This window comes from Microcebus murinus, chromosome 26 (assembly GCF_040939455.1).
Source record: "Microcebus murinus isolate Inina chromosome 26, M.murinus_Inina_mat1.0, whole genome shotgun sequence".
Taxonomy (NCBI): domain Eukaryota; kingdom Metazoa; phylum Chordata; class Mammalia; order Primates; family Cheirogaleidae; genus Microcebus; species Microcebus murinus.
In genome coordinates, this window is record NC_134129.1 from 21,401,562 (window position 1) to 21,419,661 (window position 18,100).

The 18,100-nt window shown below is 50.2% G+C and overlaps 1 protein-coding gene across 5 annotated transcripts in view; it reads right to left on the bottom strand.

The window, feature by feature from the left end:
- The window catches only part of LIMCH1 (LIM and calponin homology domains 1), a 258,305-nt gene that overhangs the window by 72,183 nt on the left and 168,022 nt on the right, over positions 1-18,100 (bottom strand). For 4 of the 5 annotated variants that reach the window (XM_075997823.1, XM_075997825.1, XM_075997826.1 and 1 more), the window contains exons 6-8: positions 17,415-17,525; positions 10,900-11,095; positions 4,508-4,763 (exon numbers count right to left, since the gene is read on the bottom strand). In XM_075997823.1, coding sequence (XP_075853938.1) covers positions 4,508-4,763; positions 10,900-11,095; positions 17,415-17,525 — 563 coding nt within the window. Of the gene's footprint in view, positions 1-4,507; positions 4,764-10,899; positions 11,096-12,450; positions 13,115-17,414; positions 17,526-18,100 lie in introns of those variants that run through there. The other variant, XM_075997827.1, reaches the window with a different exon arrangement.

Here is an 18,100-nt window from a genome sequence, read left to right on the forward strand (position 1 = left end):
ACCAATATATAGAGAAAAAATGAGCCGGGCATGGTGGCGCATGCCTATAGTCCCAGCTACTTGGGAGGCTGAGGCAGGAGGATGGCTTGAGCCCAGGAGTTGGAGGTTGCTGTGAGCTAGGCTGATGCCACGGCACTCACTCTAGCCTGGGCAACAAAGTAAGACTCTGTCTCAAAAAAAAAATACTAAAAGAAAACATTGGGGAGATACTTCAGGACATCGGTCTGGGCAAGGTCTTCTTGAGTAATATCCCCAAAGCACAGAAAACCAACGCCAAATTGAAAAAATGGGATTCACATCAAGCTAAAAAGCTTCTGCACAGCAGAGGAAATAACCAGCAAAGTGAAGCGAAGAGACAACCCACAGAATGGGAGAAAATATTTGCCAACCATCCATCTGACAAGGGATTAATGACTAGAAAATATAAGAAGCTCCAACAACTCAATAGGAAAAAATCAAATAACCCAACTAAAGCAAAGGATCTGAATAGACATTTCTCAAAAGAAAACATACAAATGGCCAAAAGGTATGTGAAAAAAATGTTCGGCATCATTAGTCATCAGAAAAAATGCAAATCAAAACTTCCGTGATATATTATCTCACCCCAGTTAAAATGGCTTTTGTCAAAAAGATAGGCAATGACGGATGCCAGTGAGGATGTGGAGAAAGGGGAACCCTTGTGGGTTGTTGGTGGAAATGTAAATTAGTGCAACCACTATGGGGAACAGCATGGAAGTTCCTCAAAATAACTAAAAATAGAACTACCATAGGACCCAGCCATCCCTCTGCTAGGTATACAGCCAAAAGAAGGGAAATCGGTATAATGAAAAGGTATCTGCACTCCCATGTTTATTGCAGCACTATTCACAACAGCCAAGACCGGAATCAACCTTAGTGTCCATAGATGGATGAATGGATAACGAAATTGTAATTTATATACTAGAGACGGAAAATTATTCACCCACGAAAAAGAACGGATTCTTACTATTTGCCACAACGTGAATGGAACTGGAGAAGATTACGTTTCGTGAAACTAGCCAGGCCCAGAAAGGCAAATCTGGCATGCTCTTTCACTCATAAGTGGGAGGCTAAATATTAAAATTGAAATAATTTCATTTAATATTAAATATTTAATGTTAAAACAATTGACCTCATGGAGACAGAGAGTAAGATGATGATTATCAGGAGCAGGGAGGGGGGTATAAAATTGGGATGGTTAATGGGTACAAAAATAGTGAACAATATTTGATAGCAGAACGAAGTGACAATAGCTTATGATAACCATAACTTATGATATATTTTAAAATAACTAAAAGAGTGGAATTAGAATGTTTCCAACACAAAGAAATGATAAATGCTTGACTGGATAACCCCAGTCACCCTAATTTGATTAATGCACACTATATGCCTGTATCAAAACATCACATATGCCCTAATAAAATATACAACTATTATGTACCCATAATTAAAAATTTTTAAAAAAATTTTTTAAAGAATATCTGTTCTTTGAAGATGCTATGACATTACTCTTCATTATTTCAGAAACCCAGAGAGCTTCTTACAACCCAAGCCTGGTTTTATGTTAGGATTTCCCAGGAGCACATACATGTTTAGGAAAAGGCATGATTATCTGTGGGATTTTTTTTTTTAATCAATACAAAGCTACCCTAGGATTAAACCCATAGAAGTCAATGCTGGATATTTTAATGAAGACCTGGACCCCCGAGATGACCACATATGGAGTTGAGAAACAGAGAAACGGAGAACGCTCCATGACATGAGCAGGAGGCAGACGTGGGCCGTGGTGGGATCGGCAGAATCCGGCCACCAGGCCAGCGGTGGGTGACCAGCTCTGCCACGCATACTGCCCCTGCTTCTCTTTCCTTTTCCGGAAAAAGAGTTATGTCACCTACCTCTTAGAATTAAACGGAACAGCAAGCGGCAAAGGAATTTCGATTGTCAAACGGTTGGGAGAGTCGGTTCGCCGAGTAAATTTTGGCTGCCTCATTATCTGTCAGAATCGTTGTTCTTATTACGCAAGAAAAATTAAATTAACCAGCTTCTAAAAATTCCGCAGAAAACCGTGGCCTTGTTGTTGAAGGTCCCCAACCCACATGCGATACCAAGCCACCAGGGCTGCACACCGGCGGCGTCTTTGTTACAATTAAGAGAAGTGATCACTCCATCCTTTGTTTCTGAATCCACACGCTTTAGAAAACAAGGAGTCATATAAACGGGGTACTCTCTTGGGACGAAGAGAGTAATTAAGCGGATTTCTTTGTAAGCCGGGCCACTCTCTAAGGAAGTGAGTTCCCCGTTTCAAAGAAACTATGTTCTAGTGATGTGTCCAACAAGATAAAGATAGGAGCCATTTAGGAGCGGCGTGAAAAGGTACAACAAGCCGCAAACGCCGGAAAAACAAAATGCCATTGCTGGCAACACATCCCTGAGGACAAGGGCCACGTCCATTTAAAATAACCGGGTGCTTAAGCGGAGACATGCCCCAAGGCAAAGACTAATTTCTATCTCTATGCGCTCAGAGCAGCGGACTAGGAAAAGCAGGAAGTGGGGAAAGGAGAGGCAAACTCCAGCTCTCTAGACGGATGCCAAAGCCCCAGGCATGCAGAGAGCCGGCCAGGCCCGCCCGGGGCGGGCAGAGCTGACCTGGCAAAGCGCCGGGCTGCCGGCCGGATCTTGATCCCAGCTTGCTCCAGCCTGCTGCGCTTTTGGATGTCAGCAGCGTCTTTCTCTGCAGACTTGGGAGCCGGGGCCAGCCCAGCCCAATCCGAAGAAGGGGGCTCCTCACCTCCGCCGCCGGGGAGCTCTACCCCACCACCGTGGGCAGCAGGCTTCCCACCGCCAGGATGCACTCGGCCTGCCGAGTCCTCTTCACCGGGAGACCCCACTTCACTCCCCTCCTCCTCTATCGTTTCGGGATAGCTAGTGAGTCGGACAACACGGGTTACCAGACTAACGGGCTGGGCTCCATCTGCCACCTCCCCACTGTTCTGATAGTCCCTTTCGCTTAAAAAAGTAAATAAAAAGTCACAGGCCGGGCGCGGTGGCTCACGCCTGTCATCCTAGCACTCTGGGAGGCCGAGGCGGGAGGATCGTTGGAGCTCGGGAGTTCGAGACCAGCCTGAGCAAGAGCGAGACCCCCCCTCTCTACTAAAAATAGAAAGAAATCAGCTGGACAACTAAAAACATACAGAAAAAGTGAGCTGAGCACAGTGGCGCATGCCTGTAGTCCCAGCTACTCTGGGAGGCCGAGGCTGGAGGATCACTTGAGCTCAGGAGTTCAAGACCAGCCTGAACAAGAGCGAGACTCCCTGTCTCTAATAAAAAAAAAAAATAGAAAAGAAATTAGCTAGCTAACTAAAAATACACACATAGAAAAAATTAGCCAGGCATGGTGGTGCATGCCTGTAGTCCCAGCTCCTGGGGAGGCTGAGGTGGGAGGACTGCTTGAGCCCAGGAGGTTGAGGTTGCTGTGAGCGAGGCTGACACCACGGCACTCTAGCCCGGGCAACAGAGGGAGGCTCTGTCTCAAACTATAAATAAATAAATAAAAACCTGCTTGTTCAACAAGCACTTGTTGGGTGCCTACCATGTGCCAGGCTCCGTTCTAGATTCACTCTCGCCTGACAGCCTCTCTTTATCTCTGGATCAGCCCTGCCCGGCTCCACCTGTGACCTCAACAGCAGAGGTTGTGCATGGGGCCCCTCGCACCTGGCGCCTACCCCCAGGGAAGCCGCAGAGCCTCTTGCACCGCGCGCAACGCTTGGCGTTACCTGCCCGGCTTCACTTGCCTGGCCTCACCTGCCTGGCCTCACCTGCCCGGCTCCACCTGCGACCTCCCAGCAGAGGTTGTGCATGGGGCCCCTCACTTCTCAAGCTCACCCCTGGGAGCCGCAGAGCCTCCTGCACCCCGTGCAACGCCTGGCCTCACCTGCCTGACCTCACCTGCCCAGCCTCACCTGCGACCTCCCAGCAGAGGGTGTGCATGGGGCCCCTCACACTTGGCACGCGCCCCCGGGGAAGCCGCAGCGCCTCCTGCACCGCGGGCAACGCCTGGCCTCACCTGCCGGGCCTCACCTGCCCGGCCTCACCTGCCCGCCTCCACTTGCGACCTTCCAGCAGAGGTTGTGCACGGGGCCCCTCGCACCTGGCGCGCCCCCCCACGGGAGCCGCAGAGCCTCCTGCACCGCGTGCAATGCCCGGCCTCACCTGCCCGCCTCACCTGCAGAGCCTCACCTGCCCAGCCTCACCTGCGACCTCCCAGCAGAGGTTGTGCACGGGCCTCTCGCACCTGGCGCACGCCCCCCACGGGAGCCGCAGAGCCTCCTGCACCGCGCGCGCACAACGCCCCGCCTCACCTGCCCACCTCACCTGCGACCTCCCAGCAGAGGTAGTGCACGGGGGCCCTCGCACCTGGCACGCGCCCCCACGGGAGCCGCAGAGCCTCCTGCACCGCGCGCAACGCCCCGCCTCACCTGCCCGGCCTCACCTGCAGGGCCTGTCCGCCCCCAGCGGGGAGGTGGCGGTGCTCCAGCTCCGGCGGTGGTCCTCCCGCTCGGCCCGCTTCCTGCGCAGCGGCGCAGGCACGTAGGCCGTCTGGTTGCTCTTGTTGGGCAGGTACTGGTTGAAAGGCACGGCCGCCCGGGGCTCACCGTGGGCCGCGCGCCGCGCCGACATGTCGTCCTTCTTCACGTCCGGCAGCTTGCGCAGGTGCGGCAGGTCCGGCTCCGAGTCGCTGCCGCGCCCTGGGGACAGAGGACAGGCGCGCTGGGCCTGCGGGACAGGGGCCCGGGGCGCCCGGGGCGCGCAGGCTTCGGGGTGTGGTCCATCTCTGGGTTTGGGGGGGTCCCTTCCTAAATTGTTCACTCGACAAACCTAAAGGGTCAGTTTGCATGACTCTATTCGGGGGTGGGGGGAAAGCTCTCAATTCTAATCAGGGAAAAAAAAAAAAAAGAAGGGCCAAATTAAAAAAATAGAGAGAGAGATAGGCCGGGCGCTGTGGCTCAGGCTTGTCATCCTAGCACTCTGGGAGGCCGAGGTGGGAGGATCGCTCAAGGTCAGGAGTTCAAAACCAGTCTGAGCAAGAGCGAGCTCCCCCATCTCGCCTAAAAATAGAAAGAAATGAATTGGCCAACTAAAAATACATAGAGAAAAAATGAGCCGGGCGTGGTGGCGCATGCCTGTGGTCCCAGCTACTTGGGAGGCTGAGGCGGGAGGATCGCTTGAGCCCAGGAGTTGGAGGTTGCTGTGAGCTAGGCTGAGGCCACGGCACTCACTCTAGCCTGGGCAACAGAGTGAGACTCTGTTTCAAAGAAACAAACAAAAAGAAACAGGGTAGCAACTCTAAGTCTATCTGGAAAATAGAATTAGCAACACATTTGCAACAGAGCTATATGCCTGCTGGGATTGTGCAACTCTGCAAAGATAAAACACATATGTGAACCAATCATTTTTTATCAATACCGTGTTTCCCCCAAAATAAGCCCTACCCATGAAACAAGTCCTAGCAGGGTTTCTAAGCATTTGCACCATAGAAGCCCTACCCTGAAAATCAGCCCTAGTGACGGGCGTGGCTGTGCAGCGCATCTGCACGACCCATGCGTGTCGTCGCGGAGCGGGAAAGAACACGGGCAGCCCTTCTCATCTGCCCCATCGTGACAGCGACTGTCCCAGAGGTGACCGGAAAGGTGCGGGCAGCCCCACCAACAAGGTCTGCTCCCCCTGTCAGGTCCCGGCCATCCTGTGCATGCTGCAAGCTGAGGCTTTGAGGGGAAAATAACACGTCCCCTGAAAATAAGCCCCAGGGTGTCTTCTTGAGGAAGAATAAATAGAAGACCCTGTCTCATTTCGGGGAAGACACAGTATATTTCCCGAGCACTTGATCTTATACCGTACTTTAGATACTCCAGTAAATAAGAACAGAAAAGATTGTGTCTTTGAGATATCTTTAACCTGTCTATAAACTACCTAGAAAATGTAACTTATAATCGGACAGCTCAGACGGATAAGACAACAGGGATTCAGGAAAGCGACTGATTGGGATTCTACCAAGGGTCTGCCCTGCAGAAAGCATTTTGAGTTATAGCGAACGCACGTTTGCTCTGCCTGGTTCCCAGAGCTGAAGGCCTCTTCCCTTCCTGGGAACCCTATGGCCCTATAATCCTTGCCTTTTCTTCTAGAGCGTTATTCTTTGTGCCTTGTAGCTTGAGAACGAGGGCTTTACAGCTTTCCCAGTTCTCTCTCTGCATTGCCTTTGCACGCAGCGGGCATCCCCAGACTACCTGGCGAATAAATGAGTCGGTTTGGCCTAAAGAGTGTTGTAGACAATGCACAGGAATCTGGTGTTACCGACCGACGGCAGCCTTTTATTGAGCAGTAGCCCCGATCATTTTATGGTACGCTTATTTCCTGAGTCTCCTCTCATTAGATTTCCTTTTTTGTTTTGTTTTTTTGAGACAGAGTCTCGCTTTGTTGCCCAGGCTAGAGTGAGCGCCGTGGCATCAGCCTGGCTCACAGCAACCTCAGACTCCTGGGCTCGAGCGATCCTCCTGCCTCAGCCTCCCAAGTAGCAGGGACTACAGGCATGCGCCACCATGCCCGGCTAATTTTTATTGAGCAGTAGCCCCGATCATTTTATGGTACGCTTATTTCCTGAGTCTCCTCTCATTAGATTTCCTTTTTTGTTTTGTTTTTTTGAGACAGAGTCTCGCTTTGTTGCCCAGGCTAGAGTGAGCGCCGTGGCATCAGCCTGGCTCACAGCAACCTCAGACTCCTGGGCTCGAGCGATCCTCCTGCCTCAGCCTCCCAAGTAGCAGGGACTACAGGCATGCGCCACCATGCCCGGCTAATTTTTTGTATATATATTAGTTAGCCAATTAATTTCTTTCTATTTATAGTAGAGACAGGGTCTCGCTCTTGCTCAGGCTGGTTTCGAACTCCTGACCTCGAGCAATCCGCCCGCCTCGGCCTCCCAGAGAGCTAGGATTACAGGCGTGAGCCACCGCGCCCGGCCTCTTTTTTTGAGACAGAGTCTCACTTTGTTGCCCAGGCTAGAGTGAGTGCCGTGGTGTCAGCCTCACTCACAGCAACCTCAGACTCCTGGGCTCCTGGGCTCCTAGGCTCAAGCAATCCTCCTGCCTCAGCCTCCCGCGTAGCTGGGACTACAGGCAGGAGGCAGGAGGATCGCTTAAGCCCAGGAGTTGGAGGTTGCTGTGAGCGAGGCTGACGCCATGGCACTCACTCTAGCCTGGGCAACAAAGCGAGACTCTGTCTCCAAAAAAAAAAAGATATGAGAATATTAATTGGATACAATGCACTATATGTATAAAATATGTTCTTATTTAAAAAGCACCTGAGCTTTGGAAGGTTTTGCATTTCTTTTTCGGTGAAGCCCATGAAGTGGCCGCAGAGGGGGGCTAGTAAAGGTGAGGGAGGACAGGGATCAGTCTGGCAGGAGGGGCTGAGACAGCCTTGGGCATGGCCACCATCCCGGCCGGGTAGCTGTGTCCCAACCCACAGTCACGACACCCATCCCCAGTGTGGCTGGTGCATGTCTTTATTGAACGGATCAATGGGCATTGATAACAATAAAATGAAAGATATCTATAGTGATCCAATATAGGGAGTTCAAGAATCTCATGGTAAGATCTTCCCCCAATGGATTGCGAGGCCTGGGAAGTACATTCTCAAGACTTAAAGAAAAATGTTTCCAAATTTGGACGTTCTTATTAGGACTAGCAGCAGTAGCATCATTTTTTAAAAATAACTTCCCATTAAACTCTTAGGAAATCCAGAATCTGTTTGGCTAAAATGATACTACATTTTTAAAGGCAGATTTAAAAAAAAAAGAGTTGTTTTTCTTTTAAACAACAAAAATCTCATTAGGTCTTGATTAGTTTACAAGAACATAAGCCTTAAGGTATCGGGCTGACTGGTGAATTCTCTGGTAGGATGCTCTTTCATGGGTGGTGTTTTGCGAAGCTCGCTTTTACGTTTTTTTCTTTATTAGATGTAGAAAACAGTTATAAAAAGATGCTAGCTTATTATTGATCTTAATTGCTGCAAACTGAATTGTGCCTCAGTACATATTAGCACAGTGTCAGTCATCAGCATCTCAAATCCCTTTAAGATGTGGTTCGCTACAAACTCTGAACTCCTTGGAGCTAGGGACAGAATAGACCCACATCGCCAAGTCATAAAAGAGTCACGAGGAATAAAATGCAATAATTTAAAAAAAAAATCGAAATAATGTGGACCAAATAGTTGGGTTAAGACAATGCTTTGGAAAAAATAAACCTACTTTTTAAAAACTATGTTAAAAGCCCAATCGTATCACAGACTTGGCATTTAACTTCTAAATTGCTGTGGGTGACACTGAAGACAAGTCCTGTGAAATTCCAGAGATGTCTTTCGGGAGGCTCACAATGCACCATGGAATTCTTTGGGGACTCACACAACTGAGCCAGCCCCGAAGGCGAATCTATCTTGCCAAGGCGAATCTATCTTGCCGGAAAATGTAAGCCCTACACAAAAGTGTTAGTTCAGCCATTCTCGAATAAAACGTCTACTGGGCGAAGAGAGACAGAGAAGTGTAGGTGTAGGAAGGTGAAGAATGTGAGTTTCGAGCTCACGCTTCCCGAAGCTAACATTGTTAGGCTACTTCCCGACAGTGACTTTTTTTTTTTTTTTTTATAACTTGTAGATGTTGGGACTTCTCAAAGGCTCACTCATAAAATAATGATAAGGGCCTGGTGGCTCACGCCTGTCATCCCGGCACTCTGGGAGGCCGAGGCGGGAGGATCGCTCGATCAGGAGTTCTAGACCAGCCTGAGCAAGAGTGAGGACCCCCCCCATCTCTACTATAAATAGAAAGAAATTAATTGGCCAACTAATATATATATAGAAAAAATAAGCCGGGCGTGGTGGCGCACGCCTGTAGTCCCAGCTACTCGGGAGGCTGAGGCAGGAGGATGGCTTGAGCCCAGGAGTTGGAGGTTGCTGTGAGCGAGGCTGACGCCACGGCACTCACTCTAGCCTGGGCGACAGAGCGAGACTCTGTCTCAAAAAATAAATAAATAAAGAGCGTGCCCCAGCTCTGCAGGAGGACTAAGAGGCTGTGTGAGTATTTCTGCCGTGTGTGCTAAGGATTAAATGAGACACTTCATGCTAAGTAACCAAGTCAGGACCTGGGCATGTTAAATATGCAAGTATTTTAGTAATATAGACTTTTTAAAAATATCAATATTTTAATATATATTTTTCTCTCTTTATTTTCATTTCAGCATATTGTGGGGGTACAAATATTAAGGTTACGTATATTGCCCTTCCTCCCCCACTCCTCCCTCAAATTATTTTAGTAATATAGACTTTCATAGTGCAAAGGGATCTCTTAGCTATAAAAGATGATTTTGATCTCAGAGATCGTAGGCTCTGGATATATGATCATTGCTCTCAAACAACATATAATACAATATATGGTGCTCAAAGGGTGGGGTTCACCAGGGATTCGGGGGGTTGGTGGGGAGTAGACCCACATCTTAGGGATGTGGTGAGCATTGTGGAGGGGAAGGGCATACCTCTAACCCTTGCTAGGGAGAAGCAAAGTTATAAAATCTAACCAAAATGTTAAAAAAAAAAATTTATCGGGTGTCGGGCAGGTGGGAGGGGGGAGGAGGGGATAGGTATGTATATATATGTATATATATATATATATATATATACACACATTATAAGTGCAATGTGCATTGTTAGGGGGATGGACACGCTTGAAGCTCTGACTCTAGAGGGGAAAGGAAGGCAAGAGCAATGTTATGTAACTGTGAACTAAAGCAAAATTTTAAGGCTCAACCCCCACCAGCTGACTGCATGGACCCCCCCCGCGTGGCCAAAGGAATATCCTAAAATTAAATCATCTGTGAGGAGGAAGGAGGTCAGACAGGCCTTATCATGCTCCCCTCCCTTCTTGGGGACATCCTTTGTGACCCATTAACAGGCCTAAGGGTATGCAAGACACACCTGCAGGTCCTCAGTTTACACAACAAATCTATGTCCCTTAGCTTATCTCTGATAACAGCTCCTTATGTTGAAACATTACAAGCCTTTAGACAAAGCTTCATGTCTTTAACCAATCACAAGCCAAAGAATCTTTAAACCCACCTGTAACCTGTAAGCCCCGCCCCCTTCGAGATGTCCCACCTTTTTGGGCCAAGCCAATGTCTGCCAACCACGTATCGATTGATGACTTTACCTATAAATCCCTGTCTCCCTGAACTGTATATATATATATTTTTTGTTTGTTTGTTTGTTGTTGTTTTGAGACAGAGTCTCACCTTGTTGCCCAGGCTAGAGTGAGTGCCGTGGCATCAGCCTCGCTCACAGCAACCTCAAACTCCTGGGCTCAAGCGATCCTCCTGCCTCAGCCTCCCGAGTAGCTGGGACTACAGGCATGCGCCACCATGCCCGGCTAATTTTTTCTATATATATTAGTTGTCCAATTAATTTCTTTCTATGTTTAGTAGACATGGGGTCTCGCTCTTGCTCAGGCTGGTCTCGAACTCCTGACCTCGAGTGATCCTCCCGCCTCAGCCTCCCGAGTAGCTGGGACTACAGGCATGTGCCTCCATGCCCGGCTCATTTTTTTCTCTATATATTTTTAGTTGTCCCATTAATTTCTTTCTGTTTATAGTAGAGACGGGGGGGTCTCGCTCTTGCTTGGGCTGGTCTCGAACTCCTGAGCTCGAGCGATCCTCCCACCTCGGCCTCCCCCCAGAGTGCCGGGATGACAGGCGTGAGCCGCCGCGCCCGGCCTCGGTCCGTCTTCCCAAGGGAAAACGAACACCAGGCCCCGTCTCATTTTCGGGGAGGCACGGTGCTGCCACCTACCGTCGCTGCTGCCCCTGAGGACCACGTCGGGGGACGGCGTCTGCCGGGAGCGGGAGCCGAAGGAGTCCAGGCTGTCGAAGGAATCATCCCTGCCGTGCCGGGGAGGGGACAGCGAGTCGCTGCGCTCCGAGTCCCAGCAGTCCACGTAGCCGCTGTCCCGCACGCTGCGTTTCGGGCTGTCCGCGTCGTCGGCCTCCTGTCAGGGGAGAGGACGGAAGGGTCACAGGCGCGGCTGCAGGCCGGCCTGCGAGGGCCGGAAAACCGGGCTCCGGCCGGCCGGCTGGGAGAAAACCCCGCACGGCCCGTCCGTGGGGAGAGGCTGCAGGGCCGGGTGGGGCAGCTCGTGCCTGTCATCCCGGCAATGGGGGAGGCTGAGGAGGGAGGATCGCTCTCGAGGTCAGGAGTTCGAGACCAGCCTGAGCAAGAAGAGCGAGAACCCCCCCCATCTCTACTATAAATAGAAAGAAATTAACTGGACAACTAATATAGATAGAAAAAGTTAGCCAGGTGCGGTGGCTCACGCCTGTCATCCTGGCACTCGGGGAAGCTGAGGCCGGAGGATCGCTTGAGGTCAGGAGTTTGGAAACCAGCCTGAGCAAGAAGAACGAGACCCTCCCCCCGTCTCTACTAAAAATAGAAAGAAATTAATTGGACAACTAAAAATATATAGAAAAAATTAGCCGGGCGTGGTGGCGCATGCCTGTAGTCCCAGATACTTGGGAGGCTGAGGCAGGAGGATCGCTTGAGCCCAGGAGTTGGAGGTTGCTGTGAGCAAGGCTGACACCACAGCACTCACTCTAGCCTGGGCAACAGAGCAAGACTCTGTCTTAAAAAAGAGAGAGAGAGAGAGAGAGGTTGCGGGCGACCAGTCACAAGATCAACGATCAGCAACACGGAGTTACCACTCTGCTCTTCAATCCTCCTCTGCTGCCACAACTTTCCCTATCAAAAAATCATGCACAACATTAAAAAAAAAGAAAAAGAAATCCCCAAGTAACTCCTCTACCGCATAAGGGAAAAGAAAAGAAAAGAGACAAGAAAAGAAGAAAAGAGACAAGAAAAGAAGAAAAGAGACAAGAAAAGAAAAGAAGAAAAGAGAAGAAAAGAAGAAAAGAGATAAGAAAAGAAAAGAAGAAAAGAGAAAAAAAGAAAAGAAAAGAAGAAAAGAGATAAGAAAAGAAAGGAAGAAAAGAGAAGAAAAGAAAAGAAGAAAAGAGACAAGAAAAGAAAAGAAGAAAAGAGAAGAAGAAAAGAGATAAGAAAAGAAAAGAGAAAAAAAGAAAAGAAAAGAAGAAAAGAGATAAGAAAAGAAAGGAAGAAAAGAGAAGAAAAGAAAAGAAGAAAAGAGACAAGAAAAGAAAAGAAGAAAAGAGACAATAAAAGAAAAGAAGAAAAGAGACAAGAAAAGAAAAGAAGAAAAGAAAAGAAAAGAAGAAAAGAGACAAGAAAAGAAAAGGAAAGAAAAGGAAAGAGCAAAGGGGTCCGAGCAAAGGATCCCAAGTCTGGATGCAGGAGAAGGCGAGCAGAGATGAAAACAAGACAAGCAGAAACCTTGAATGGTCTGTCGGGCTCCATGGCCGCATGTCTGTCCCGGGAACGAGCCCCCTAGCCGAGCCGGGCCAGGGCTCCCGTGGGCGCTATCCGGCAAACGCGGGCGGCATTTGCTGCTTTTTGCAGCCGAGAGTCCGGGCTGTGAAATCCCGGAGCAGCGGCCGCAGCAGCTGCGTGTGATCCCCTCCTGCTGCCGTGCGGGGCAGTGCCTGCTCTGAAAGAGAGCTGTCTTGCTGTGCAAAACGTTAAAAAAAAAAAAAAAAAAAAGGGCAATGAAAAAAATATGCAAAACGCTTTTCCTGGTGCCTCAGAAGAATCCGGGCATGCTCCTCCCGGCCAGGCGCTGGGGGAGCCCGGAACGCTCGCTCCCGGCCGCCCCACGTGTCCGGAGCCGGGAGAACAATGACCGCCTTTGACAAGCCGTGATTATAAATTCTTCCCAGCACAGGCGGCGTGCACGGCCACGCCGGGGCTCCAGCAGGAGAGAGGTCAGGCCCAGCCACCCTGGCCCCCCTATTATAATAAAAGCCTTGTTCCCGCCAGTGTCTCCACATTCACTACCACGGGCCGGGCTGGCGGAAAACAGAAAAATAACTCCGGCCACTGGAAGGTAAACCTCAGTCTCGGGGCCTCGAGACGGCCGCTTACGGTCGGGGCCGAGCGCAGGGCCGGCAGAAGGGCGTGCTGCCGTCTGCCCAGCCGGGCATGCCGGCCCCGCGGAGAAAAGTCCCAGGACCTGCTGCACGGACGCCCCCCCCCCTGCACTCCCAATAAAAAGGGAAGACTGGATAAAGAGTCTGCGGCTTGGCAGTTTTGGAAACGGGTCTAAGGACTGTCTGCGGCGCCCACAGCAGCTGGTGGCTTCGCAGGCGGCCCTCACTGCCTTTCCCCGAAAGTAAGACCTACCAGCAAGACAAGCCCCAGCAGGATGTCCGAGCACGTGCGCAGTGGAAACCCCACCCCGAAAATCAGCCCTAGCGACGGGCGTGGCTGCGCAGCACATCTGCACAACCCATGTGTGTCGTCGCGGAGCGGGAAAGAACACGAGCAGCCCTTCTCATCCGCCCCGTGAGAGCTCTAGTGCTCCACAGCAGAGATCGGGGCCAGTGGTTCTAAAGGAAACAGAGTCGCAAGACATTCAGGATGGGATTCGGGGTCTGGAGAGTGAGGATGATGTTCCAGAAGAAGACGACTTCACTCTATTTGAATCTATGGAGATGGTTGTACTGTAGTTAAAAAAAAAAACAACACATCCCCTGAAAATCAGCCCTGGGGTGTCTTCTGGAGGAAAAATAAAGACAAGACCCCGCCTTGTTTTCGGGGAAACACGGCACACCCAGGACCTCTGACACAGTCCGCAGAGGGAGGCTCTTTCGGGGACGTGGGGCCGCCATTCACAAAACGCACACGGGGTTCGCAGGAGCGGGCCAAAGGACAGGGCAGGGCCGACGGGCCTCCCTCCCTGCGGCCTCTGGCCTCCACCCAGAGGCCCTGGTGAAAGACCCCGAAGAATGAATAGGCCTCCGGGGTTGGGGAGGGGGCAGAAATTCCCGTGATGGAAACGAAGGCGGCTTCCTCCCAGGTCAAACGTTAAAGAGGACTTTGAAGGAAAAAAAGCAGCCGGGCCTGGCTAGCCGGAAAAGGGAAGAACTCATGACTCGCCGAAAAAATCACAGACCCACGCTGGACACGGTTTCATATTTAAATTTTTTTTTGGAGACGCGAGCAGGCATCGTGGGCTGTTTGTCTCGCCCGCCAAGAATGGGCCGGATGGCTACGACACAAAGGGCGCTTTTTAATTAATTAATTAATTTTTTATTATTTTTTTTTTAATTTTAGCGTGTTATTGGGGTACAAGTGTTAAGGTGTACCCCTTAACACTTGTTAAAGCGTGGCGTTTCACTTTTCCAGAAGTGTGTTTAAAGGGGAAGGCATTGGCCCTTCTTCCCCCACCCCCATTCCTCTTTCCCTTGGCTGGAATGTGGACGCGAGGGCCAGCGCCTCAGCAGCCACCTTGGGCCAGCAGGTGGGAGGCCGTGGAGTTGAGGATGCTGGCCCCAAAAGAGGAAAGGAGCTTGGGCCGCCTTTCGTGGAACCCGCCTGCAACCCCCTACCCCTGACCAGCCCTTGGACTCTGCTGGTGTCCAGATCTCATTTATGTGAGTTAGGAATAAAAATTCTACCTTGTTTTAGCTATGATGTTGAGTTGCTTTTTTTGTTTGTTTGTGTTTTGTTTTTTTTTTTTTTTTTGCATTTCCCAGATGAACCCAGTTTTAACTGACAAAACGAGATATGTTACAGTAATATTTCCAGGGGCTGGCTTAGGTCAACCGGTGGAGTTGGGGTCATTCGCGCTCTGGATAGAGACATGGGGAGGATCATAGCTGGCCGTTGTGGTCCAGCCGTGCTTTGCCAGGGACGCCGACTACCCCGCTTTATGCCCTGCGATGGTCTCCACGCCCCTTAAAAGTAGGGCAACAGCTGTTGGTGGCAGATCATAGCAAGGCGGCTGGACAGAAATGGGACCTGGGAGAGGTCCCAGCCCAGATCGTGGAGGAGCAGGGATGAGAGGTGAAGAAACGCCAGTCGAGAGAATAAGTCAGATCCCCGAAGAATCCCGGGGGGAAACCGGGAGGCAGAGCTTTTTTTTTTTTTTTTTTTTTTTGAGACTCAGTCTCACCTTGTTGCCCAGGCTAGAGTCAGTGCTATGGCGTCAGCCTCGCTCACAGCAACCTCAAACTCCTGGGCTCAAGCGATCCTCCTGCCTCAGCCTCCCGGGTAGCTGGGACTACAGGCATGTGCCACCACGCCCGGCTAATTTTTTTTCCTATATATATTGGTCAATTAATTTCTTTCTATTTATAGTAGAGACGGGGTCTCGCTCTCGCTCAGGTTGGTTTCGAACTCCTGACCTTGAGCGATCCACCCGCCTCGGCCTCCCAGAGAGCTAGGATTACAGGCGTGAGCCACCACGCCCGGCCTGAGGCAGAGCTTTTAAAAGAGTTTCAGATAGATGCACCCCATCTGTTACCATTCGAGTTCGAATCTAACGACACTAAAACAACACACAGTCAGACTTCTCAAATCCAGACTGGAACTCACCGTGACAGTCTCTCTAAGAATAAAGTTAGGTGGGGAAAAAAAAAAAAAGTCAAAGGACAAATAAGAGCGAAGACTAGGAAACGACACCCTGTGTTTAATTGTGCGGCTGTGTTTATTTTATTTTTCAGAGGAATCTAGCTTGAAGGACTATGTTTATATGCGCTACAACGTGAGCCGGGCGGGCCCTGGCCGAATGGGAAGAACTGTTAGGACTACGAGCTTTCATCTAAGGGCAGGCAGGAGAGGAAGTGGTTAGAAAGTCGGAACAAATTCTCGCTTTCCGCATTAAGAGAAAAACCCGTAAAGCAAGGCATGCCTCTCAGTAAGTTCTCATCAGTCTGCTTGCTCTGCGTGTTTACAGAGATACATACGAAAGAGAAAGGCCTCAGTTATTTGCGCTCACATGTGGGCCTTATCCAAAAAATACACAGATGCTGACCACAAACGAGCCTTACCTGTTCACCAGGTGTCCTCGAACTCCGGCCCTCGGGCCACACGCGGGTGTTTTTGCCCGTTTGGTTTTTTTTTTTAACTTCAAAATAAGATATGTGCAGTGTGCATAGGAATTTGTTCATAGGTTTTTTGTTTTTTTTTTTAAGCTATAGTCCAGCCCTCCAATGGTCTGAGGGACGGTGAACTGGCCCCCTGTTTTAAAAGTTTGAGGGCGCCTGCTGTTCACCAAGGCTGGCTGGGTGGATTTCTCCTGATACTACAAACTTTATATGAAATATGTATTTTTTTTTTTTTGAGACAGAGTCTCACTCTGTTGCCCAGGCTAGAGTGAGTGCCGTGGCGTCAGCCTAGCTCACAGCAACCTCAGACTCCTGGGCTCAAGCGATCCTCCTGCCTCAGCCTCCCGAGCAGCTGGGACTACAGGCATGCGCCACCATGCCCGGCTCATTTTTTCTATATATATTAGTTGGCCAATTAATTTCTTTCTATTTATAGTAGAGATGGGGGGGAGGTCTGGCTCTTGCGCAGGCTGGTCTCGAACTCCTGACCTCGAGCAATCCGCCCGCCTCGGCCTCCCAGAGTGCCAGGATGATGGGCGTGAGCCACCGCGCCCGGCCGAGACACGCATTTTGACGAACCCTTGAAGCGGGTAAGTCTCCAGTTTTAGGAGTTTACGTTTAAAATAAGACTCCAGTTTTAGGAACGTGTGGGCATGAAACACTACCCGTGAAACACTCCACTGTTTGTCTGACAAATCTCTACCTTGGGTCAATTGTTCCCCACAATCGAATCAACACACAAAGTTTTTCATGACGCAGAAAATGGGCTCCAAATGTTCAAGCCACTCTAACACAGTGGGGGGCAGGGAGTGCTTCCATTTGACCAGAGCCCCTGCAGGGCAGATGCTGCCAAGGCAAGAGCTTGGCCCCCGCCCCCTCACCCCCACACCAGGGCCCCCGACGGCTCAGGAGCACGACCCTCAGGACGAACCCACAGAGAGCAAGCTGTCATTCTCTGTCTAATAACCGCGTTGCTTCATTCACTCATCATTCTCCCACCACCACCCCAAGAAAACCAGCACCGAGCTCCCTGGCACCCGGAGCAATCTACTGACAAGGTTGGACCTGCTCCTTTGGAATTAGAGTTGCATCGAGCTCAGATCTCCCGTTCTCGCAGGGCCTAAAAGTTCGGGCGGGTGTGAGGTGCACCAGGCAGAGACACCACTGGTAAGGCAAGTGATCGCGTGTATATATATAGATAGATCATCCTCGCGTTGCACGACACCTTCGGCCCGTGCAGTTGCCCCCCACGCCGGCGGCCTTAGTAATTAATCCCAGCAACAAGCAGACGTGCTGCTTTCCCGCCCAGTCTCCCCCGCGCCGGGGGGTTAGGGAAGAGAAGCGAGTCACCTTTCTCATCTGGGCCAGCAACCCTTCGAACTCCTTCAGGTCCAGCGTGTTCCCGCTGTAGGACGCGCAGCTGTTCGCGGCTTTGCCCAGCCAGTAGATGGTCACTAACACCTGGGGGAAGAAAGGAGCCACAGGGCGGGAGGACGGTGTGAAATACTGGGCTATAAAGACAATAAATATATTTTTTTTTAGCTTTTGTTTACTGCTTGTCTGCTAGCCACAAGGCATTATGAGTATATTATAAGATGCAGAAAAACAACAACAACAACAACAACAAAAACCCGCAGAAACCAGAGCCTCTCTCAGGTAGGACCCAGAACAGGTTAGAGCCTATCAAGGGCAGGATAAAGTAAAAATCACTGTGGTGAAACAGCCCAAGTGCCCATCAATCCAAGAATGGATTAATAAAATGTGGTATATGTATACCATGGAGTACTATTCAGCTCTAAGAAACAACGGTGATATAGCACATCTTATATTTTCCTGGTTAGAGCTGGAGCCCATACTACTAAGTGAAGTATCCCAAGAATGGAAAAACAAGCACCACATATATTCCCCAGCAAGCTGGTATTAACTGAGCAGCACCTAAGTGGACACATAGGTGCTACAGTAATAGGGTGTTGGGCAGGTGGGAGGGGGGAGGGGGGCGGGTATATACATACATAATGAGTGAGATGTGCACCATC